At 47.0% G+C, this 25,761-nt stretch overlaps 1 protein-coding gene and 1 long non-coding RNA gene across 5 annotated transcripts in view; one reads left to right on the top strand and one right to left on the bottom strand.

Annotated features, from left to right (window-relative positions):
• ALK (ALK receptor tyrosine kinase) overlaps positions 1 to 25,761 on the bottom strand; it is a 601,111-nt gene that overhangs the window by 162,859 nt on the left and 412,491 nt on the right. For 2 of the 3 annotated variants that reach the window (XM_083175495.1, XM_083175496.1), the window contains exon 5: positions 6,947 to 7,074. The exons of the other annotated variant lie outside the window; for it this stretch is intronic. In XM_083175495.1, the coding sequence (XP_083031621.1) occupies positions 6,947 to 7,074 (128 nt within the window). The remainder of the gene's footprint in view (positions 1 to 6,946; positions 7,075 to 25,761) is intronic. 3 annotated transcript variants of the gene reach the window in all.
• The window catches only part of LOC146063264 (uncharacterized), a 293,909-nt gene that overhangs the window by 12,310 nt on the left and 255,838 nt on the right, over positions 1 to 25,761 (top strand). The window lies entirely within an intron of this gene.

The raw sequence follows: 25,761 nt of genomic DNA on the forward strand, positions 1-25,761 counted from the left end.
GTTTTTGCCATGCTGTGGTTGGGAAGAGAAGGTGGATAGTTAGAGACTTGCTCTGGCTGCTGCAGCAGCTTCTGCCCTGCTGTAGTTGGGTAGGGTAGGTGGGTAGTTGGACACCTGCTCTGGCTGCTGCAACAGCTTTTGCCATGCTGTGGTTGGGAAGGGAAGGTGGATAGTTAGAGACTTGCTCAGGCTGCTGCAGCAGCTTCTGCCCTGCTGTAGTTTGGTAGGGTAGGTGGGTAGTTGGAGACCTGCTCTGGCTGCTGCAGCAGCTCCTGCTCTGCTGTGGTTGGGTAGGGTAGGTGGGTAGTTGACACCTGCTCTGGCTGCTGCAGCAGCTTTTGCCTTGCTGTGGCTGGGAAGGGTAGGTGGAACAAGAATTGTGTTAGCATAAACTATCGCCCATCCATCAGACAGGCCTTAAGACAAGTGCACTGATATTTGCCCTCACTTACACTGCCCCATAAAGGAGATCTTCGGATCCATCTCTGGTTGCACCAGACACCTCACAATGGCCTCTATTCAGATCTGATCGCAGTACACATTTGTTTGGAAACTGGGCAAATCCATGAGCACTGCAGGTGGGGCAGATGTAACATGTACAGAGTGAGTTAGATTTGTGTGAGTTATTTTGTTTCTGTGCAGGGTAAATACTGGCTGCATTATTTTTACACTGCAATTTAGATTTCAGTTTCAACACACCCCACCCAAATTTAACTCTCTCTGCACAGGCTACATCTGCCCCAACTGCAGTGCACATGGTTTTGACCATTTTCCAAAGAAATTTGTACTGTGATCAGATCTGAATAAAGGCCAATGTGACATTGGTCGGAATCACTGAATCGGCATATATTGTGCTGATAAATCAGAACTATAAAATGCAGCACAGATTGTTATCTGCAGCTGAAAAACACTGATAAATAATATATAGGCCCCAATAGATGGGTTATGAATCAATGGGTCAACAGTGTCAAAATAGACAGTTAATAGGTCTACACCATAGGGTCCACATGGACAATGACGACCTCAACAAAAGGTTGACATAAACAAGGTCGACACTGGCAAAAAAACACTTTATTGAGATGACACATAGCGACGCCGACAAGCGTAGACAAGACAGCACCACCAGTCCCGTGTTCCGGTGCCATAGAGCTGATTGCCCTAATTGAACACCAATTGTATTTTCATTGCTTTGGGTATATATACCCCTAACCACTACACTGGAGGGCACCTTTGAAAAAGCCACAGCAAGTGGCGAAACGCGTCAGTTGTAGCCCTTCTCACATGCAGGATTGGACCACCATCACCTCCAGACCTCTTCTTGGCATCTCTGCTTCTGGGGACCATTACAGCCCCACCACGGATACAAAATACTCCAGGTGAGCTATACCATCTCCAGCCACCTGTTGAGACTGTGATGCCTCCTTCCATCGATCACAACAGGTTCACAGCCAAACTCCAACCACAAAAATCAGGGGCGACCGGTTGACACCCACCTCCGGGTGAGCTAAATTCCACCTTGGCCACCTGTCTGAGCTTTGGGTGTCCCCTACCACCCCCCCCCCCCCCCCCCCCAATATAAGAACCTGCGATCAGCTCCAATCGGTGACAATACCCACATAGTGACACCGGACACACGTGTCACGCACAGGAGGACTCCCTTTACCTGGGTTCATCTCACCCCAGTACACCATCCTGGGATCCCGGGCCATACCCCCTTTCAACTAAAGGCACAAGTGATACAACCTTACCTGACTCCTCCAGCGGCACCCAACAGGACACCGTGTAAATAGAGAGGAACGGTTGATTTGCCCCGCCAACCATCACCCTTTCCCCATCCAGCAGAGGTACACGAGGTAAAAATATGGTCAAGTGCACTTACCATTTGGACTGAGATTCCTAATATTTAGACCAGTGGTCCCTCCTACCAGTGAGAATTGTAATTAATTTCTATGTACAGTAATTGTTACATGTGTGTATGTTAATTTTATCTGCGAATTTACATAAAATATTATTTCCAACCTATCATTGTTTAGTCATTGTAACCTCAGCGCTACTTCTCTGCTACTGTTGTGTTCCTTTCTTGAAAAGTACCCACAGGGATTGACTACCCCTGTACCCCAGCAGCTGCTTTTGGAAAGACACCTCATATAACAGGCGCCTTTCTGTTCCTTCAAAAGGGACAGTTCTTTTGTCTTTTCGACACTGGCAAAAGGTCGATATGGAAAAGGTCCATAAGAGTTTTACAGGTATTCCTGGTGTCAGGTCTTCACTCGCTATGCTTTTGGCCAGGTGCCTCTCTCCGCTACCGATGAGTTTGGGACATTTTGCCGATCTGGATACATGAGTCAACGTCAATGGTAAAGTAGGAAAAAAAGTAAAGTAAAAAAAAAAAAAAAAAACCTCATGTTGGCCTTTTCATGTATTAACCACGTCAACATTCTTCTTGTGTCAACCTTTTGTCAATGTCCTTGCGCATGTTGACTTTTTGGTGTTGTTCTATTAACTCTTGACCTATCATCCAGATACTTAATAGATTTAGATCTACAGTAGAACATGTGTCTGTACTGTACATTGATAAACGGCGTATCCCGATGGCTCTAGGTCGGGAGTCAATAGGTGGTCGACATGGTCAAGAAGTCAACACAAGCAATAGGTCCAAATGTCTACGCAAGACACCTGAAAGGGTTGACACGAGTTTTGGTAAATTTCTTTTTCAGTTCTTGAACAATGGCCTCAGAGCATGCTACGGGAGGGGCGTGGTCATTAGGTTGACAATGTCTATGTCGACAGTCAAAAGGTTGACCACTATCGGTCGACAGTGAAAAGGTTGACACAGGGAAAATGTTGACATGCATTAGGTCGACATGATCAACATTTTTCAAGTGCCTATGACTGTGATCAATAGAGGTTGACCTTTTGACTGTTGACCAGGACACTGTCGACCTAAATGGGGTCCATATGTTTAGGTGTCGACATTGACACCAGAAAAATGTGACATCCTCATCCGAACCAATTCATGCATCAAACTTCTCCACAGCAAACGTTTACTTGTGTCGACTCTTTTTTCCATTGTTGACCTTGTGCGGTAAAAGTCTCTAATCGCTAAGGACACTGCAAGTTCTCATGATATCTGGACAAGAAGAGTTGGACCTCGCTCACGTGCTCCTTGGCCCTTATTCAGATCTTATCGCAGTACAAATTTGTTCTCAAAATGGGCAAAACCATGTTCACTGCAGGTGGGGCAGATGTAACATGCGCAGAGAGAGTCAAATTGGGTGGAGTGTGTTGAAACTGAAATCTAAATTGCAGTGTAAAATTATTGCATCCCGTATTTACCCTGCACAGAAACAAAATAACTCGCACAAATCTAACTCTTTCTGCACATGTTACATCTGCCCCACCTGCAGTGCACATGGTTTTGCCCATTTTGAGAACAAATTTGTACTGTGCTCAGATCTGAATAAGGGCCTATATGTGGGCTGCCCGGTTTTCCGGGATCTGAGGTAGGAGACAAACATCACCCAAACAGAATTAGCAAACCACAAGTAAACAGAGGATGAAGGAAGGAAGATGAAATGATTTATTGGAGCCAGCAGCAGCAATGTATTTATTTTTGCTCACACAGGACGAGTAATTGGATTTGCTGCCCTCAGAAGCAGCGGTATTCCTCCTCTGTGACCGGGATGAGAGGAGTATAGAGCCCAGGAGAGGGGCCTCCAGGCCAGGGGTGCACTGGGGGTCATCTCTGAGGTCCTGACAAGAAATGCTGCATCTGCTGTAGTAGGAGCTTAGTACAGGTGGAACCGCAGCCAAAAGGTATAAATATCCCAATTTATAGAACTAGGAACCCAATTCTGATGGACTCGCATGGCTGTGAATTTTCCCCCCGCTCGCATGACCCCTGCACGGCTGCAAATGGATGTTTGATCATCCATTCACGGGCGAGGAGAAATTATTCTAAGGTCACCGACCATCGAATGATTTCTCTGGCGCCTGCAGTTCAGAGACACCTATATAGTGACTCTAAACTGTGGGCGCCCTGTGCGAGGACAGGGCACGCAGCTGACATTCGGCCCCCCGCATGTTCGTCACAGCCTCATTATCCTGAGAAAGCCCAGCGTTTTCATGGGAACGCCCACGGAACGCTGGGCGTTCCCATATGCTAATGGAGCTGGCTTCTCCGCCCCCACCGTGGGTGCACGCACCCGGCATCTGCAGAAACGTGCCTGCGCATATGCAGACGCTCAACATCGGTCCTCCGTGTGAACGTACGGAGGACCGCATGGATCTGAATAAGGTCCTAGGACCTGATTCTGTGCTGGGAGCAAAGGAAACAAAACCAGTAACTTGGTGCATCTGGAACAAACCATGCCGTGAGGGTGTAGATGCATATATGTTTGTATTCAGGATAAATACTGTCTGCTTTTGGCTGTAGCCCACACACAGCTGTACTTTGAAACTGCAATTTACAGCTGAGTTTGGACCCGCATATATGTACACACACACACACAAACACACACACTTAGTCGACATGATTCGCCATCGCTCAGACAGAGTAACCAATTCAGGTAATTATGGACGTACACATACATGGGGATATTACTAGGGAATACATACAGATGCTGGGCCTAATTCAGAGGATTACACATTATAGACTTATCCACGAACAGAGCAAAAAAAAATTCAGTTGATGGTAAACGACCATCAAGTGATTTTTCCTCTGTGCGGCCGCACGCGAGTGTGTGTGTAAACGTACACATTCACACGCATGATAGTGAGCGTATTCGTTCAGGGGGGGAGGTGCATTTGGCAGCAGCCAAAAATTCACAAAAATGTGCATGCTGCTCCATACAATAGTAAGCATTTTTCAACGAATTCGGGCTGAAAGTAGCGAAATAGCATTTACTAGGATTGACCCCAAAATGTCCGGGACAGCCTTTGCCCCTCTATACAGTTGGGGTTTTATTGGATGTAACCCAAGGCCAGTAGATCAACCAGATAATCAGTCGATCACACAAATAGGTGCACACCCACAAATGAAAAGCAGTTTTATAATTAACCCTTAAAAAAAGGCTTTTGCTTTAATAGTTCCACCTATTGTGTTCACAGTACAGAAACATCCAATTTATTACAATTTAAGTTTCTAGTACCTGGACCTCACAGGGAAAGTGCTGGGTTTCAGGCTTTGGTCCCCCAAAAACCACCAACTGATCATGCTTTGTGGATGACTTTAAACAAGCCCAGGTGAGTTAGATAGGTCAGTACTTATCCCACCTCAACACATGATCTGTTGGGGATAATCGGGGGTTGAGGTTGAGGCACTTATTACCCCCAACAGTGTATTTCTACCCCAACATGCTCTATTCCTGTAATGCGTACCTCCACTGACCGCACACCCTGCCAGCAGTGACCTAAGCAGTGCCCCCCAGCTGGTTGCCTCGGATGGTTCCCCTGTGGACAGGATGTAGTTCACATGGATGTTTCCCTACACTGTATATCATACTACTACACAAGCACCCGCTCTCCCATATGTGCACTGTGTCCTTGTATGGCTCATCTCCCACAGTGTAACCTTTGTAGTGCACCCAACATGGCTGCCTCATCAGGTACACTTGTGGATGGGATGAGATATACATGGACCTGACTGTTTTATTGGGACCCTACTCTACCCTGCAATCACCCCGTTGTGTGTCATTTCTTCTAGGGGTAACCTATTCCACCCAGGGTAATCCAGTGCACCTAACATGGCTGCCTCACCTGGTACCTTGTTATCTCATGGAAGCCTACTGTGCTCTCAGGGCTTTCTGTTATGTCTGTGTGACTTGTCTATTGCTGTATTCCCAAACCCTACGTATTATGTGCGATGTTTGATGTCTGTAAAGCGCCTTGTGTCCTGTCGGATAAAGTGCGCTATACAAATAACACTCACTTACACTGCCTAACCTCTTTTGTGTCCACCTTCCAGATAATGGCATGAAGTGGATACTGTAGTTACGCAATAGCCCCCCAAAAATAAAAATAGCTGTATTTTAACCCTTTGAGTGCCAAGTAAATTTGTCAAAATAGGTGTGAAAATTGAAAAGCAAGCATTTTTATTCATAATAATGACCTGTAATGATTACCTCCTATAGGAAATATAGGGTGACATGTAAAGCATGATTTTTTACCGCAATTCGCATACTATTACATGCGCGATTTTCAGAAAACGTGCAAATTTCTAAAGTTTTTTGACAAAAAAAACCCCTGCAAAAGTTGAAATATCTCATCCTATTACATGCCACTCATAATCTTTTTCTGCGCAACATTTTTTTATTTGAATTGATATAACAAATGTGAGCAGCGCTAGCATTTTTAGCTGGTATTTTTAACATCTCTCACAGAGATGTTGGCACACAGGCTGGTGCTAAAATATGTTGCACTTCGTATAATGTATGCAGTGGTGTTCTACCAAATGAGCGGGCCAGAGAAATGGCGCTAGCACACGTGCAACAGATAGCGAGGGCTACGGCACATCGCCATCGCCTTGTTATCTCCTGTGCATGGGCCAACGCATTTTTCCCAAAGCATGCGCAGGAAACATTGTCGCAGCTCAATTGGACGTTACTCTAGGGTACAGGTTGATAAATACGCCCCTAACTGTACAATTAAAAATATGCCCCTAACTTTACAATTTTTTCAGCTTTAGTTGAAGTCAATTTTGTTCACGGAGTAATTTCCCGGTCTCTAAATCCTTTAAAACTAGAGTTCCTTAAATACCCAGATTATCCAGCGCCAGTAATTTAGTTTCTTATGAAATAACATATTTCAATTTTTAATGCACTTAAGTGTGTTCATTTGGCATTAAAATTTCATAGCATTACAAATGTTACATAATATCGCCGGGGGCCATTAAGGAATCGGCCCAGCGCGATGGGACGAGCACACATTCTACAGCCAAGCAAATTACCTCGAGTGCAGTTTTTCATGGCGAAGGAATCCACGGCGGCCACTGTCGCCCCCCGGTCATCGAGATAGTCCAGAGAGATCCGGAACGGCTTTGGCCTGTGCCCAACGGGTCCCCCGATTTTCACCCATCTGATTTCAGTAGACATCAGGAAACAAGAAGAGAAAAAAACGATGATGAGAATCCAGGCAGGCTTTCGCCCACACCCACGTGCACATGACCACTGAGCCACCATGTTGTCAACTCAAAAGCCCGGCTCGTTTTGGCAAGCGTCCATCTGAGTAATAGGAAAGGGACCTTTACAGGGGTCCGGCAAGTTGCAGAATGGGCTTTGCAGCAGGATGTCCCAGCTGTGAGGGACCCACCCTCCCAGACACGGCAATTGTACTTATAATTTCATCTAGAAAATTTGTGACAGACAGAATCTCATCACAGCCCAATTTTTTTTTTAAGTTCCTGAACACAGCGTCCATTCTTTCCTTATACATATGTCACAATGCTGGTAGGAGTCACAGAAAGCAGCCAGCCCGAGGGACAGGGAGCGAAGATCTAATAGGGGATGTGTTCAGCTGTGGAATCACAAGCCTGTGCTGCGCTCCTATCCGTAGACTCTCTGTGCGCAGGCGAGATTAATTGGGTAACAGGAAAGACCTAAAACAGAGCTATATTATGCGCTACACACAGGCTGTGGGATATATCACAAGGATTAAACACAGAATATAAAATATATAACAAAGCGCATAAACAATTACAGGCAAAACATAAAGCATGCACTAGAAAATGGGCATGTATTTATGGTCTATGAGAAAAACAAAGTTTTATATGCATTAATGACAATATCACCGTTCCAATGGAGAATCTTTGTTTGCTATAGCGAGGAACCTGGCAAGGGTATAGTTACTATAGGTGCATGGGGTGCAGCTGCTATGGGTCCCAGAGCTGAGAGGGGCCACCTTCCCTGTCACAGTTACATGTGTTATATACAGGGGTGTAGCTAACATAGGTACAGGGAGTGCAGCTGCTATGGGGCCCAGAGCTGAGAGGGGCCACCTTCCCTGTCACAGTTACATGTGTTATATACAGGGTGTAGCTACCATAGGTACAGGGAGTGCAGCTGCTATGGAGCCCAGAGCTGAGAGGGGCCACCTTCCCTGTCACAGTTACATGTGTTATATACAGAGGTGTAACTACCATAGGTACAGGGGGTGCAGCTGCTATGGAGCCCAGAGCTGAGGGGGGCCACCTTCCCTGTCATAGTTACATGTGTTATATACAGGGGTGTAGCTACCATAGGTACAGGGAGTGCAGCTGCTATGTGGCCCAGAGCTGAGAGGGGCCACCTTCCCTGTCACAGTTACATGTGTTATATACAGGGTGTAACTACCACAGGTGCAGGGGGTGCAGCTGCTATGGGGCCAGAGATGAGAGGGGCCACCTTCCCTGTCACAGTTACATGTGTTATATACAGGGTGTAACTACCATAGGTGCAGGGAGTGCAGCTGCTATGGGGCCCAGAGCTGAGAGGGGCCACCTTCCCTGTCACAGTTACATGTGTTATATACAGGGATAGACTGCTATAGGGGCCACAGCTAAGATGGGCCACCTTCCCTGTCACAGTTTCATGTGTTATAACTTATATACAGGGGTGTAGCTGCCATAGGTGCAGTGAGTGCAGCTGCTATGGGGCCCAGAGCTGAGAGGGGCCACCTTCCCTGTCACAGTTACATGCGTGTTACATTTGTCACCATTGGGTATTACCTAGGAGCCCTTACAAACATTTGCCTTGGGGTCTGCAATGTGTCTAGTTATGCCCCTGGACCTGCTTATTGGAATGTGGTTAAAATGATCTGAAGGCACTATAAAGTTACATAATATGGTGCACTCTGATGTGGCATTATATGAAGTGCCACCATTATAGTGTGGCCTAATATGAATTGGGAACAATTCCCTCTTTGGTGCAGCTTATGAAGCGGACACTAGGGAATGGGTACGATTCAGCTGTCTGAGTGCCATTTGGGAATTCCAGCGCAAGCTGCCTCGCACGCCAAGGCTATATTATATATCCTATGTGGGCTGGGACACCCCAGGAGTGATCTGAGTCACAGATAGAGTGGCTGAGAGTGTGTACGACCGTGGCAGCCAGATGTAACCACCCTTTGAGGATGCCAGCTGCCATGATTGAATGCCCAAACCTACAGACAGGCACACAGCAGACATGGCAGGAAAATCTGCTGCCACTGGGCATGTGTAGTAGATCCCTTTTGCCCTCTATGCTCAATGTATTTGCCACTTAGGGAATGGAGCTTTCCGGGCAATTGTAACCCCCCCCCCTGGGTTTGCCAATGTGTGGAGAGTACAATCAAATACCTAATTATCTTTCATAGGTCTTTAAGCAAGCTGCAGTTGTTACTTGACAGTGATAGAGTGGCGTACTACTCATTCTGGTAACAGACAGAAGCCGGGGCCTGGCGTTCTGTAGTGGTGAGTGATAGATGAGATCCCAATGCAATTTTAGAATCCTGGGTTTGACCTCAGCTAAAAGGTGTGTTCTCATTCTACAAGAGGATTCGGTCAGTTGCTCCCAATCTGCCAGCCAGTTCCTGGGTCCCTGCCCATACAGAGGAAATGTGAGAACCTTAGATTATATTAGGGCAGCGGAACATCACTCGGAGCTGGGTATAAATCCACGTTGTTAGCTTAAACCTGCAAGTATCTGAGGCTCGCTATCTTTCACTAAAAAGCTTCTTTTTTCTGATCTTCCTCTTCTTGCTGGCATGTCGTGCCTACAGCTGCTGGCACTGCCTATTAATGCTATTAAAAAGGGGTTTTGTTTGCAACATTATGGAGTATGGAAGGCGCCCAAATCACTTCCCTCCTTGAGACAGCTCTCTCGCTGACACTTTAATGTAAAAAAAAAAAAGTTGCAAAAAAACACAGGTTGCAATGCTACATAATGGTAAATAACGGTGCATTATAGAGGCAGGCCGGGCTGGAAATTGATGATACTTTAAGTAAAAACAGTAAATAAGAGGCGCATTAATCACAATATCGCTTCCTATAGGTTTATTGCATTATCGATGGCTCTACAACAATATATTATCTAGGCTATGTGTGAGCAGAGCTTAATGTAACAATACCCCTTGTGGCACCTTTACATATACATCATTTATTGTCAGAAGCTTTTATACAGTATGTGACCACCAAATGCATTAGTTGCTGAGCTTATGTTGCATACTAGGTGATTCATCGCGCCCTGGCGCAGTGGCGTAACTACAGTGGGTGCAGGGGATGCAGCTGCTATGGGGCCCGGCCACTTGGGGGGCCCCATGGACAGCTGGCATTCCCCTGGCCTGCACCCTATTTTTTCAGGTGTTTTTTTAAAAAAATTACATACTGCAGTGCAGGCAGCGGCTGTGCCGCTGTTCCATGCCGCTGTCACCTGCCCCCCTTCAGCTGCGGTAGAAGCAGGAGGCAGACGCTGCCGACTGCAGCACACAGGAAACCGGGCGCTGGCCGTGCTGCTAACTACAGAGGACAGAACACCTGGGGCTGATTTCTGCAGGACATTGAAGAGAGACTACGCGGTGACGGCTAGAACCGGAGACTCAATGCTGATGGCTGAGGACCGCGGGGCACAGGAGATCCAGCGCCAATGACTTAGAACTGTCCACAGGAGACGCACCGCTGCTGAATGCAGGATACAGAAGACCCTGCGCTGACATAGCTGAGAACCATAGGCGAATCTAGGGGGTGGTCCGGGGGTGCACAGGACCACCCATTAGCCCATTTTGTAGCTGAGGGATGGGGCTTTCTAATGAGCCCAGCCCCGTGTCTCTAGCCCCCTGGGAACCGGAGATACGACCAGGCAAAGTTGGAATGTTTTCCCTATAGGATAACATGGGACCCGCTAATTCCGACCCCCACCCAGTTCAACAGCTGCCAGTTCCCCCTTCGGTATCACTGAAGCTCGAGGTTGATCTCAGTCGAACCCAAATCGCTGGGCCTTCAATCTGAAGTTTAATTGGTTCCAGGGATATTGAGGTGAAACCGTTTTTGTTTAATTTCTTAAATGTAATTTCATGACGGTTTATGTTCTTTGAGGGCAGATTTCTCTGGAACCAAGAAGCCCAGTTTCACGGGACCAAAATCATTCGAAGCCAACTCAAAAGTTCTTCAATATGATACTGGTCTCATGTAAATGGGTCAGTTGGTTCCGAAGATATAGCTGGTTGGTAAAGGGGGGTAGGGAGAGGGGAGTGGTTGTCTCTCCCCCCTCACACCAGAAAATGCAGGGACTAGGCTGGTGTATAAGGGGTCAGCCTGGGAATGTCCCTGCATGATCCTGGGACCATATTCCCGGGTAAATCCCTGCATTTTCTGTTGTGAAAGGGGTATTATTTCAAACAGCCGTGACCTGCAGTGCTCTGAATACAGCCAGGCAGCCCCCTGCTCTCTGCCCAGCTGTCAATGACTGTCACCCCGGCAGCTTCCACTCCAATTCTTCTTCCCGCTTTCACTTCAGCCCCCCCCCCCCTTTAATCATGTGGTGCCGGCGCCCGGCGTGCTCCCCCGACGTCACGCACAACAACAGCGCGCACAATATTTCAAATGTCCACTCGGATAGAGGGGACACCAGGAGGGGAGTGGGAGCGTGCTCTGCGCTCTGCTCCTCTCCCCATAGAAGCAGCTGCACCGCTCTCCATCTCTCCCTGCAGCAGCAGAAAAGGCTCATATAAATATTTACAGTAAGTGGCACTTTTGGGGACATTGCTTAAGGGACGCTACAAGTGGTGGTATGTGGGGGCATTACACATAATGTGTGGCTTAATGTGTAAGGGGCATTACGGTGTGCAGCATTATGTGTAAGCGGCATTATGTGTGCTGCATCATGTGTAAGGGACATTATGTGTGCAGCATCATGTGTAATGGGTACTATTTTGTGCGGCATCATGTGTAATGGGTACTATGGTGTGCGGCATCATGTGTAATGGGTACTATAGTGCCATCAAGCAAGAACCCCCTAGCAATGAGCACGTAGGTAAGCAGCACTTATGTGGCAAATCCCTGCATTTTGTTATATAGTATGTACTGGGCATCATGATGTGTGGCACAATGTGTAATGGGCATTATGGTGTGTTGCCTTATGTGTAAGTGGCATTACGGCGTGTGGCTTTATGTGTAATGGGTATTACGGAGTTTGCTAAAATGTGTAATGAGCATTACTGTGTATGGCAGTGGTTCCCAAACTTTTTCAGTCCAAGGCACCCTTTGGGTGTCCATGACTTTTTCAAGGCACCCTTAAGCCAAAATAATTACCGAACTATCCCTTTTTTCAGTTAGTTAGGTCAAAACAATGCTATGTACTGTATGCAGGGCATACCTGGTCACAAGGACCTACTGTATTTAAAAAAAAACAGGCCAGGCTTTCTATCAAGGTCTTCTAAGAACCTGATTCAGACCTGCTTGCTGGGCTGCAAACGTTCGGAGCCCAGCTAGCAGGTTAACGGCTACCCCGCCAAACTCGGGTGCCGGACGGGTTCCCAACAGTCGGGATCCCGACAGTCATTTATCCGACGTCGGGATCCCGTCTGTCAAAACGTAGACAGCCGGGTGCCCGACAGCTATTTTCCCTCGTGGGGTCCACGACCCCCATAGAGGGAGAATAGAATCGTGCCTGCAGCGTGGCGAGTGCAGCGAGCCCGCAAGGGGCTTATTTTGCACTCGCCATGCTGTCTGACTCCGGGCAGTCAGGATCCCAACGTCAGGATAGTGACTGTCGGAAATCCCATACCACATCCGCCAAACTCATCCCCCCCCCCTGCCCCGTGCACGGCTTGCAAACATGTTTGCAGATGTGTGCACAGGGGGAAAATCGCTCACCATCGAATAATTGTACCCCCGCCCGACACTTGCATTTTCTGAAGAAATTCCAGAAAATGCATGGTTGCGGCCGGAGGGTGTCAATCAATTAGCTGCCTGTCTTCATACAGACAGCTTGCGCATGCACACAGCATACCGTGCGCACATGCAGTCGTCTGATAGTCACCCATGGTGTGAATTTGCAGCATGCTCAACGTGTTGTTACGTGTGTAGGGCCCATTAAACTCACATACCTGTAGATTGCTGCCAGCCAGCGACCGATCCACTGTATCGGGTCCGCTTCTTCAGCTCCTCTTGTCACAGCTCATTCATCCCCTTCAGGACAATTGCCCGCTGTGCACACTCCTGCAGCCACCACCGTCTGACCCCAGTCACAGGCAAGCCCCCTGCTCACAGAGATGTAGCTAGGTAACATGGTGCCTGGAGCAAGGGTATGTTTTTGCACGCCCACCCCCCCACCCCCCCCGTACTGAATTGGGGGCATGGCCATAATGGTGACCGTACAGGTTCCAGAGCTTGTGGTGTGGCAGGGGTTGCTTGTAGGGGGGATAATAACAGGTGTAGCCCATGGGCACATCTGTCAAACCTAAACTGTGACCTGGCGGTACTTCTTACATGTACCCCTGTCCTGCCCCTTTCTATGCTAGATGCGCTGCTGGACACAGCACAAAGCAATATGGGGGGTACTGCAGCCTGATCCTGATAGCCGGAAGGCAGGCAGAGGATATTTCCTGGCTGTCAGGGGTATGCATGTACATAGCAGCACTGGCCTTAGTGCTGCATGCATGCTCCCTGGCTGGCTCACCTCAACACTCGGCCTTCAGCACAATTAAGGAGAACGTCACTGGCAGAGCGCCCTCTAACCTACAAGGCTCCAGGAGCTGGCACTTCACCTGAGCCATCCTCCTCCTCTCCCCCGCCCACTGCCACAGGCTGACTTTAACTCATCCCGCTCGTACCTCTGCCTTCTCCAGCTGCTCAGCTCACTGCCCGCCGCCTCCCGGAGCTCAGCCCCGCCTCCTCCCAGCACACTCAATCTCCGCTGCATCTCAGCGCTCACCCCCGCCCCCTCCATCTGCTGGGCACTGACTCCATGCTGACTCCCGGCGCTCACCCCCTGCCCCCTCCAGGTGCTCACACACCCCAAAGCACTCACTTTCTGCCGCTCAACCCTGCCCCCTCTAAGAACTCAATCCCCGCTGCCTCTCAGGACACTTGCCACTGGCGCGGCACCCCAGTCACTGCGTCGCGGCTCCCCAGGGAGCCGCGGCGCACAGTTTGGGAACCACTGGTGTATGGTCTAAAGTGTAATACCACACCCCTTTTTGTGATGCCACGCCTCCTTCCCATGAGGCCACGCCCCATTTTTTGCGCGCGGCTACGCCGCGCAAAGGTCCCCCTACTGGTATGTCTAAATCTGGGACCACCCATTACCATAATTCTAGATTCGCCTATGCTGAGAACGGCAGGGCACAGGAGACACGCCACAGCCTGCGCCACTGAACAGGAGCAGCGCGACGGGTCCCAACTCTGTGGAGTGCAAAGTTGTGAGGTATACTCTCACTCCCCCGACTCCCTCTATCTCTCCACTATTTCTCTCCCCCTGTTCTCTCTCTAGCTCCTCTTTGCCCTACTCTCTCTTTCTCTCAACACTTTATCACTCCCCCACCATCTCACCTCTCTTTATACAGTATATCTTTCTTCTCCCATCCTCTTTTCCCACACTTTCCCTCTCTCTCCGACTCACAGTCTGTCTGTCTCTCTCTCTCTCTCTCTCTATACCCGACACCTTCTTTCTCAATATGTCTCTCTCCATTTATTTTCCTTCCTGTCTATTCCCCTTTCTCTCCCCTACACCCTTTCCCTCTCTCACACATGACAGTGGTGGTTGGGGAGGGGGGCCCTTTCAGAATCTTGCTATGGGGCCCGCACGGTTATAGTTACGCCCCTGCCCTGGCGCTCTTCACACCGCCATAAGGGGCTGCGCCCTTTGAATTTGTGTGAAATATGGTTTGAATTGCAACTGCAAATGAGCACTGGAGGCTGGGCGGAGCTCCATGAGGTGTGTGGGAATGAGGGGGACTACACTTGTGGCGCTGGAAGAGAAGAGGGTGGGGGACACTGAGCAGCTGCTGCCAGTGGGGGAAAGTCCGGCATGGCAGCACAGTAGCAGAGGATGGGAGTCAGCGGCTCCTCCCACTGGGCGGAGTTACGGCGCCGGAGTACAGGCGGCTGGGCAGAGTGCAATTATAGGCAGCATAATGGTGGGTGTGCGTGTGTGCATATATGCCCTGTCAGGGGCTGTCTGGGCACTTTCAGCTTGGGGGGCAAACACAAGCAAGTGCTCCCGGTTTTTCTCCAAGCAGACATCTTTTTGATATGTGAAAAATGATAAGCAGCAAAAGTAGTACTCCTGCTTATACACACATTTAGGGATGCCAATCCCGGGCCATTTTTTCAATCCTGGGATTCAGGATTAAAAAATGCTGAATCCCGGAAATACCGGGATTGAAAAAAATGTCAGGCAGCACCACGACTGCATGGGTGTGGATCGTATTATCGACCACACTTAGGTCGATAGTCATTAGGTCGACACCGTCGGGTCGACAGGCAGCAAGGTCGACAGGGTTCTAGGTCGACACGGATGAAGGTCGACAGGCGTCTAGGTCGACATGGGTTTAGATCGACAAATGTGTTAGGTCGACATGGGTTAGGTCGCGAGGTTGACATGGGGTTTTTCACCATTTTTTTTACCAGATGCTTTGGGCACAGTGCCTCGCTGTGATGTGGACCTAGTCCCACGTCCGGTGATCCATTAACCATGCTACAACAGTGGCAGATGCAGCAGCAGCATCCTGGCACTGCCTGCAGACTGCGCTGGCACTGGCTTACCAAGCTGATGCAGGTTCTGCTGGACCATTGCCACACCACTGGCAGCAGCATCAGCTTTGTGATTGGGGCAGAGCTTATGGCACACGTCATGTGGCTTTATTGTGGGAGGGGAGGAAAGGAAAGGATGGGGAGGTGAGCTGCATAAAGGTCTGCTGTCTGCACCCAGCAGCCAGACAGCAACCAAACATAGGGCCTTATTCTGATTGAGTCGGTCCGCTGCATGTGCGTTCGGACGGCCGATGATTGGTGTTTGCGCATGTGCAGAGGCGTATCTGCACATGTGTGAATGCCTCGCACATTCGAACATGGTGTGAATTCTGTGCAGAAAACAATCAGTTGGACCCATCCGAGCAGGGGGTGGAGAGGGGCGTGAAGGGCTGTTTGGGCTCATTTCCATATGCGTACGCCCCACATTTCATGGGCGTTCCTATGAAAACGCTGGGCGTACGTATGGTAATCCGTCCGTGACGCACGTGTGGGGGGGCAGACATATGACATAGCCGGATGCCAGCTGCCCGCCCATATCCCTGCTTTCATACGGAAAAATGCCTGACCGCTCGGTCCATCATTCGATGGTCGGCGACCATTGGAGGATGGGGGAGGTTCACACAGATGGAGGAGGTGTTCACCTGAAACATCCACTAGCGGCCCGTTCGGTCGACGTCTTACAGCATTCGGACGGTTTGAGCGATCCGTACGGTAGGCGGGGCTAAGAACTCTCGGTGTGTGTGTGTGATGTGCACACAGTGATTTCTGTTTTACACTAAAGACATAAAGAAAAAATTATATAAATGTATAAAACAGCCATTAGGCCTATTTCCCGGAGTTCCTTGCGCAGCGTGGCCATGTTCTCCTGACCCGGAGGACAATGCAGTCCAGGCCATTAGAATTGTGGAACCACCTGAATATGAATGAGCGCTGATGTCGTCTATGTTGCCTGTCTACAGAGCTACACCTGTGTCCTCAGAGGGAAGCATCTGATCTTAGGATTGTTCATCCGTAGAAGGATCACGCTTCTGCCCTTGTGTTGTTCCTGCCTCGGCCAATGCCGCCTGACTTACACTTCATTAATATTCCTGACGCTGCCCATAATAATAATAATATAGTCTCAGGTCATTAAACACATCCGCAGTGATTCTCCCCTTAATATAAATGTTGCTATTCCTGGAACCCTGTATTACTCACATGTACGATTTGTTCGCTGCGGTCACCTCCCCCGCCCCCAGTGTCCTGCGAGATTTTCTTTAAGTAAAAGCATCATTTGAAATGAAATAACCGCTGGTAAACTCATCAGGAATAGTGGGGTTATTCGAACCTGATCGCTGTTGTGCACATTCGCAATCCATTCGTTCATTGAATGACTGCAGCAGCATAAGGAATGACACCAGCATCCCAAAGGAGGGAATCGCTGCAGGGTCAGGAAGTCAGGAGGGGCAGGAGGGGGTGTGTCCTCAGGCACTTGGGCCCACCAGGAGTTTCCCCTGTGAGCCAATCCAATCCTGTACTTTCATCAATGAAAATATTGTAACTTAATGGTCTTTTAAGGAAATGTTTCTTAGATTAATATAAACCCGAATTTACGGCACATACAGTAATCTGGAATAGATAAATATTTTTTTCTTAGCATTGAACCATCATCATTCATTGTAACACTTACTCCAATTTCTTTTGTGGCACTTTAGCGTATCCTCTGTTGTTTTACATCCATCTGTGACCCTATGGGGCATATTTATCAGCCACTTGTGATAAGATGGATATTGCCCCAATATTACAATGCGGAAACAAATATTTCTGGGAAATCCTCGTCCCAGCAAAGGGTTAGAAGTAAAATGATAATTACTTCTATCTGGGTGTAGACCCGGCAATGGCAAACGTGCCCGTGGCCATTTAAATTTGTCAACCTTTTTTATCTGTCAACCTTAAGCACTGTCGACATTTTATGTCAACCTTTTTGGCATTGTCAACCTGTTTAGTGTCTACAAAATGACTGTTGACCTATCATCTGGATAAGTATACAGTAACTAAAGCGGCAGCAGCCAGCAATGTAGGGGATGCGCCATAAGACATTTGCACAAAGGGCCTCATTCAGGTTGGCTTGCTTAGCTGCGGTTGTTAACTGCTTAGAAAGCACCTTAACGCCACCCCCCGGCGGCCGAATCCCTTCGCTGCCACACATCCCCTTACATGCAGTTGCTAGTAGAATAAATAATTAGAAGTGACTTTTATTAACTCCGCAGATCGCCGAAGACAGGGCGGGTGCTGACGTCATGTGACATCAGCCGCACGCCCCCGAGCAGGCATCGGCCCGCTTGCGTTCACAAGGGAATGCAGGCGTTTTCATCGGGACACCCATAAAACGCTTGATGTTGCCCTGTTCCAGGCCGGTGTCTGCCCCCACCCACTACTCGCCCCCCCCCCAGTGAACGGCACAGGGATTGCACATACGCTCAAGCAAACACCGTCAGGGCTGGGGCTGTATTCGGAACTCAACAAGCGATTCCGAATCAGCCCCAAAAAATCCCAATTCTCAGCACAATTGTGCGCTCAGGTAACTGCCTGTCAGGTTGATTTATAAGGCATGCTAAAATGAAATACCTGGGCTGCAAAAGGATATTATCAACCCCTCCTCCCCCCTACGGCGATTAACAATTGAAGAAAGCTTTGTTTGGCCGTAGGAGGCTGCTTCCCAACCCTCAGAAGGTTCCCTAAGTAGCTAATCTTATTAAGTTGCTTATTTCTAAAAATTCTAAGAGTTAGCCGCATGATCCTGGAAACAAGAACACAGCCTGGCCCATTCATCAATGGAGGCGCTGCACATTTTTACTAATTCTTTGTAATCTAAGTAAAATTTTCCACGCATTAGCCTTTTGCTTTTTTTTTTTTAGTCTTTCTTTGTATCTGTCGCAAAGGGGCGGAAAAAAAATGGATTGAAAAAATGATCATTCACGTTCTACAAGGTTACATAAATGCGCCCACTATTGCCCCCCATACCCACCGTCTTACCAATGGCAACGGTTAAACATTCTAAGGAAGTTTGTGGATTCATCAGGAATTAGTCCCAGCTGTCGGCAGATGGGCCGCTCACATGTGACCTCATTATTGTCAGGAATTTAAAAACAAAACAAAACTTCAAATTGTATTATTATATCACAAGGCCCGTTAGGCTAATGTAAAGAATTAGATTTTGTTAAAGTGATGATAATTGTGCTTTCCAGTTACAACGAAGTGGGCGACGGAACTACATTTCACCGCCTACGGCTTTCTGTAATGGATCAAAAGATAAATAGGTTTGGGCTCCACCGTAGAATTTTAAAATGAAAGATCCTGATTGAAGAACGTAAACTACAGTTTGTCCAGTCCTGGGTGACACCAACTATAGCCTACTGTACATGCGATTTGTGGCATGTATGTCAGGGCAGGGCCACCAATAGGGGGGTCCTGTGGGTACAGCTGTCCTGGGCCCCGGCCTCTGGAAGAGCTCATTTTGCCCACCGCAACCCCCTTGACTGCCTCTGCTGCGCTGCGCTCAGTGCACTGATCATAGCCAATCAGAGCGGCTGCTGTACGCAAGCTCTGATTGGTTCACTAGCCGGTGCTGCAATTTAATTGGCCGCCGGCATCCGGAGTTGAAGAAGTCTGCGCTCTGTGACCTCCAGGCTGCAGCTCAGCGGAAGAGGAGATGGGGGAGCAGGAGATGGGTTATGGTAAGTAAGTTGAGGAGGGAGGGCTCATTGGAAAAGAGTCCTGGGCCCCAAAAGTTCCTGATGGCAGACCTGTGTCAGGGGTTGGAGCAGCTAAGCTGATGCTGTTTCATGGAAGCAACAGAGCTAGCACAAACAAGGATGTGCGGGGGGTGTGTGCATTCGTGTGTGCGGCAGGCAGCGTTAGTTGGCAGCAAAGGTACGACCAGAATTACCCACTATGTGTATAAGGACATTATAAATGTGTAAGGGGCATTGCTGTATGGCATTATGGGGGTTATTCTGGTTGATTTGAATTTGCAGCCTTGCGAGTCCACCAAACCCGCCTTGCGAATGGTTAGCTGGTGCCACCCATTTACAAGCGCAATTTGCATGCAGGGCATGTGAATGGATGTTACACAGTAACATCCAATGGCAGGCCGGGGGGGACAGCAACATCTTTTGATGGTCACCGACCATCAAAAGATGTGGTGCGTGCACACATATAAAAGTGACCTTCAAGTATATTACATATGCGTGCACTCTGAGAAGGAAATGGGTGATGTGTGGTATAATGTGTAAGGGGCATTGCTGTGTTGCATTATGTATATAAGGGGTGCTACTATTGTGTGGCATACCATGCATAAAGGGCACTACTGTGTTGCAGTGTTAATAAGCAGCAATACAGTGTGGTGTAATGTGAATAAGGTGCAAATGATCAGGTGTGAAATTCGTGACAGTGCTAGAAGGCATCAACCAAAATCTTCCATAGTGAATCAAAGGGTATGGGTCATAAGATCAACTAGTGGGGGCATTATGTATGTAAACAGCACCACAGGAGGCATTATGTGCAGATCCCTCTCCCATTACAGTTTACATTATGTAGCCCATAAGCTAATGCTATCCATATAAGCTGTTCAAAATGGTGGCCAAATTGGCAAAATTGCTATAAAAACACCCCCATACAAACCTCTGCAGACTGATTTTTGTGGTTGAAAATGCTGTAACCTATTAGTAGAGGAGGAGAGCCGTGTGCAGTCTTCATTTGGGCCCCCTCTGCTCCAGCCAACAGAGCAGTAGACAGTGAGCACCAGGGTCACTAGGAGACCCTAGCACTGTCTCCGAGACTATTGTGCATGAATAGGTCTCTGACAAAATGGCACCGCGGCCATTTTCACAGAAAATTTCCTACTGCACATGCGTGAAACACAGGCAAAATGGCCACCGCTCCATTTTCTTGTAGGTTTCTGCAGGACGCTAAAGGGTAAATATTGAAAAAATGGGTTCAGGGTGTTTAGTCTGCGCCCCCTTCATAAATAAGCCCATGTATATTTTGAGGGGTGTCAGCAGCTCAGTTCCCAGACAGGAATATAAATACAGTACCTTGCACTGGCCTCGTGTCTGCTTAATGTGGCCGTGTCATTAAACCCACAACATGTCCAGTCTAGATACTACACAGTGGAGTTAATTAGTTAATTAGTCAATTAGAAAACCGTTTTAGCTTTGGCAACAACACAGCCCCGGAGCGTCGGACATCTGCGTCCGGCGATACCGCGTTCTGCCATTTATTTACATGTTTACAGAAAAAGTCGGTTTGTACAATGTACATTACAGAGGCGCCTGAAGGGGCGAGGCGGAGACGTTAGTTTAGGGCGGCTGACACTTGTGTCCTCGGGCTTCATCTATGAAACAATCTATTCATCTCTATCATTTTACTGCTGGGAATGTCCATATGGTGCCCTCTGCAACAGGGCTGATTATCTACGGGTCAGCGCTGCCTCCCGAGCAGATCCCCCCAAGAGTCTGTTCAGCAAAATGTTCTTGAGTTAAGCACTAAAGTTAATTTAAAAAAGGGAACGTGACATAAAATAATTTTCATTGATAATAATGGTGATGATTTAGGGCCTGATTCAGACCTGTTTGCTAGGGTAAGTATGTTTACAGCCTAGCGAACAGGTAAACGCCACCCGGCTGAACACCCTATACTGCCGCCATGCGAATTCCCTCACTAGCATACGAGGGGAATTGTACGCTAACACATCCCTTTGCATGCATCCGAACGGCCCAAAAACCATCATTCGCTCACCGTTGAATTATTTTTGCGTTGATCACGAATGAGCAGATGGCCGAATTCGGGGCCAGTGCTAAGGTCGTGTTCAGTGTGTGAAACTTGCCGAAGGGGTTCGCTCATGTGTATATTCACACATATTCGCACTTGGGCAGACCCCCACCATTGGCCGGGGCACCGAATTCCGAATTAGGATTTCATGGTAATGGGGAGTGGTTGGGGAAACGCAGACGTTTCATGGAATAGTGGCAGTTTCTAGTTATAAAAAACCAGTAGATGTGTGTAGTTTTATTCCTTATTCTAGTAATCATAAAAAAAGCTGGCTCAACAATGTACCGAGAAGCCAGCTACATAGGATTCGAAGGAATTGCACATCGAACACCCAGTTTAAAGAGCAGGCAAACAATCTTTTAGAAGAATTTAAAAGCCGGGGCTATCCACAAAAAGTATTGGAGGAAGCCTCCAACTATGCAACAAACCTTAACAGAGAAGACATACTTAAGAAGAATAAATCTAAATTTGACAAAAAATTACAAAAAGATAGGTTTGAAAACAATACCCCCTTCTTTGTGTCTACCCATAACATAGCTGCTGGCAAAATTACATCCATCATTAAACGAAATTACAAACTTCTCAGTACTGACCCAATACTCAAAAACAACCTAGACAAACAACCTCCTATAATTTTCAAAAAGGCCCGTAACCTCAAAAATATTCTGGCCCCAAGTCAGCTTAAAGATAAAAAGATGAATGGGAGAAATCCAATACAAAGGACTCTGATTGGTCCTGAAGTACGAGGGTTCTTCAGGTGTAACCATACGAGATGCATCACCTGTGAGTACGTTAGCAACAAAAGACAGATGGTAGAGGCATCAACTTCAGGCAAAAGATTTGAGATAGAAACGTTCATCAACTGTGCCACACAATATGTGGTCTATCTCTTAATATGCCCATGCCACATGTATTATGTTGGACGCACAACGCGACAACTTAAAAACAGAGTGACAGAACATCGAAGGAACATCCTGAATAGATGTACCAATCACAGCATCCCAAGGCACTACTCTGAAGTGCACAATGGTGATCCGAAAGGGATGCTGGTGATAGGATTGGAACATATTAAAATAACTAGCCGGGGCGGGGACCGTTTCAGGACTCTATGTAAGCAGGAGGCGGCATGGATCCTGAAACTACAGTCCCTTAAACCCCAAGGCTTGAATGAAAACATTGATTTGGAGTTTATCTAAAGTTAACATTTACCAATGGGTATGGTTTCATTACAGTCTTGGGTTTCCTCCTTTGAAATGTATCCTCTGGATCCTCCTTTCTAGCTTAAAATCATCATTTTTTTCCCGTATAAATCAATCTTTGATATCCCACCCCTCCCTCTCTCTATTGAGGTGTGCACGCATATATGTGCGTGTGTATGATATGCACGCACATGTATATGGGCGCATTAACTGAGTTATCAGTTGATGGGATGACTGCATATAGGTCCCCAACATATTAAACATTAAAAACAAAAAATTAAAAACTAGATCCCTTTTCTTAATATTCTTGTAATGCTAAACTTGAACATACATTACCATATTTGGTTTATTTTGTCCATCTAGCCACAATATATGTGAGATGTGTTACATTATTATATTATATTATTTAATTAGTCTTGCTTCTAATAGATTATTTTGTAATAACTACATTTTATTCATTGTGTCTGTTATTCCTTAACTAATATTGATTTGTTCCCCCCCCCCCCCCCCCCCTCCCCTTTTTTTGAGAATAATTTGGGATTCGTCAGATACCTAATTAACTGGTGGTCATTTAGTAAAATAAATCAACTAAATATAGGTTGCTAATAACCAATGACTCGCAATTTGATGCATAGAGACTAAATAATGTGTAATAAAGTAGGTCCCATTTTTTTAAAAGAGAAAAAATGAAAAAATGTGGACATGCAGTCCGTCGACATTACAAAATAAGAATGGACTGCAAACACAAGAATTACTGTTTCGCTTGGTTTTATACATGTATATACATCTATATACTTAGATAAGGGATATACCACATAAGTCTGTCCGCAATAGCTATAGAAGAAGAAGCCCATACAGTGGCTTATGTATGAAGGATGAATTATTTGTTCTTATATATTTATGTTTATTTTTATTTTTTAGATTTTTGGTTTTTATTTGTATGTTTTTTATACATTTCTATATATTCTTTATTAATTAATTAATTAAAGAAATTGCACTCTTTATATACTGTTACATCCACAAGCCCACCAGCAGTGAATATGTAAACTCATTTGAGACCACACAAGCATCTTTGCAAATCTCCATTTGAAAGGGAGAATCCTGCTGGGATAATCACAGGTTGAGAGACCACACAGGTGATCAGGCAATGAGAGACACCTGAGCCTAATAGAGACCAGCATTTAAGCAGACCAGAGAGGATACCTCTCACACTTGGTTGACAAAGCCGCCCAGTGCGCGGCGAAACGCGTTCCAGCAACTTCAAGGAAGGACGCTCTCCTCACTACAAATCTGCCAGACGCTGAGCCGACAGTCTACACTCCCTCCAAGCCGTCAATTATACCAACACCCACGGACGCTGTGGCAGAGCGCCGTGCGAGTCTCCAAGCGGAGAAGGCTGCAGGAGGAAGCGGCTATTGCTATCACAAATCACCGGCTGACTGGCAACATTCATCCTTAAAGCTGAGTGGAGAGCAGCAGAGAGAGCGGGCGCTGCGGTGCTGATTTATCCTTCCATTCTAAAAGTCAGTGGAGTAACCAGCAGACAACGACTGGTAAGAACTTGCAAAGGGACAGGACGGACACTGTTTTCACCACGCTGCTATTTAAAACAGAAGTCCTTGTTCCTCCAATCGTTCTCATTTACTGACGCTTTTTTGCCAGCTATATCTGCAAACTTTACTTAGTGTGCACACTAGCTACTTTATATCAAATGGTTTCAGTCAAAATAACTGGACAACTAAGCCCTAATTAAGGAACTGTATCCTAACACATTCGTATATATCCACCTGTCAGACCCTATTAAAGGGCAAAGAAGAAATTGCATTGGTGGAATATGCTGAGTTGGATGTGCTGCTATTTACCAATTGTGTAGTTCCTATATATTTTTAATTTATATCATCTTTGGTCATTTTTTATTTTTTTGATTTCTATTTTTATTATTTATTTTTTATTTTTTATTTTATTATTTTTTGGTTGTTTTTCATGTATTATTGTGTATTAACTATGTGCACCTTTTAAACCATGTGTGTTTAATAAACTTTTTTCATCCTTATACCCAAGAGCGCCCCACATTTCTGTTTGTGTTTCATGGCCATTCTTGGGGTGTGTATTTGCTGGATGTGGACGTGATGTCATAATAAAGTGGCTAGATTCGCAACGCGACAATTAATGCATGCAGGGATAGAGCTAACGATAAAGCTCTGTCCCTGCGATGGATCTCTGCAGCCCTATTGGGGTACATTTTTAAGATATGTACCGCTGCCATCAACATCGCCATCCAGGGGCAAACGCAGGATTTTCAGAAGGGGGTTTCCAGAGAGGGGCGGAGCAAAGCACGGAGATGGACACTTAGGTGACCCAGTATATGCCGGGTCAGTTAAAGTATTATAGATAGACTAAATGTATATAAATAATAATAATAAGTAGGGGCCCCTACCGATTCTCCAGCGATAGGGGTGGGGGGGTGCTATGAGCAGAAGCTTTGATGTCCCGCGGGTGGTAGGGGGTATTATATCAACCGCTCAGCATGTAGGGCCTGGATCAGTAATTACCACTAATTATCCCTTTACTGTACAGATGGTGGGAGATGGGGTGGGAGAAGGGGGCATTGGGCTGAATGAAGGGGCCCTGGTAGAGGATGTTTAATATGCAGAGGAGGGGCGTATAGTGGAGTGGCATTATTCATAATTTTCTGGTGGGAGGACAGCTTGGTTGACTGCAGATATCTCCAGTTGTCAGAAATAGATTTCTTAGATTTTAATGGAATTAAAAACTAGAGAATCTCACCTACCAAATGGTACTGGGGACAAGGGGATCAGAGTTCAGGAGGCAGAGCAATCTGCCAAGGAGCATATAAAGCTACATACCAGGTGTGTGGAGCTGGAGCAGTAACCAGCAGCTGGAAGGCTGATATCTCTGGTTCTGGGAACAGTAGAGATAAGCTACTAATGTTCATCAAAGGGGGAGAGTCCCAGCTTTTGGAATATACCCTCAGAAAAACTCTAAATCAGACACAACCTGAAATATCTGACTGGGAAGAGCAATTAA

The sequence above is a fragment of the Crinia signifera genome, chromosome 3 (assembly GCF_055691185.1).
Source record: "Crinia signifera chromosome 3, ASM5569118v1, whole genome shotgun sequence".
NCBI lineage: Eukaryota > Metazoa > Chordata > Amphibia > Anura > Myobatrachidae > Crinia > Crinia signifera.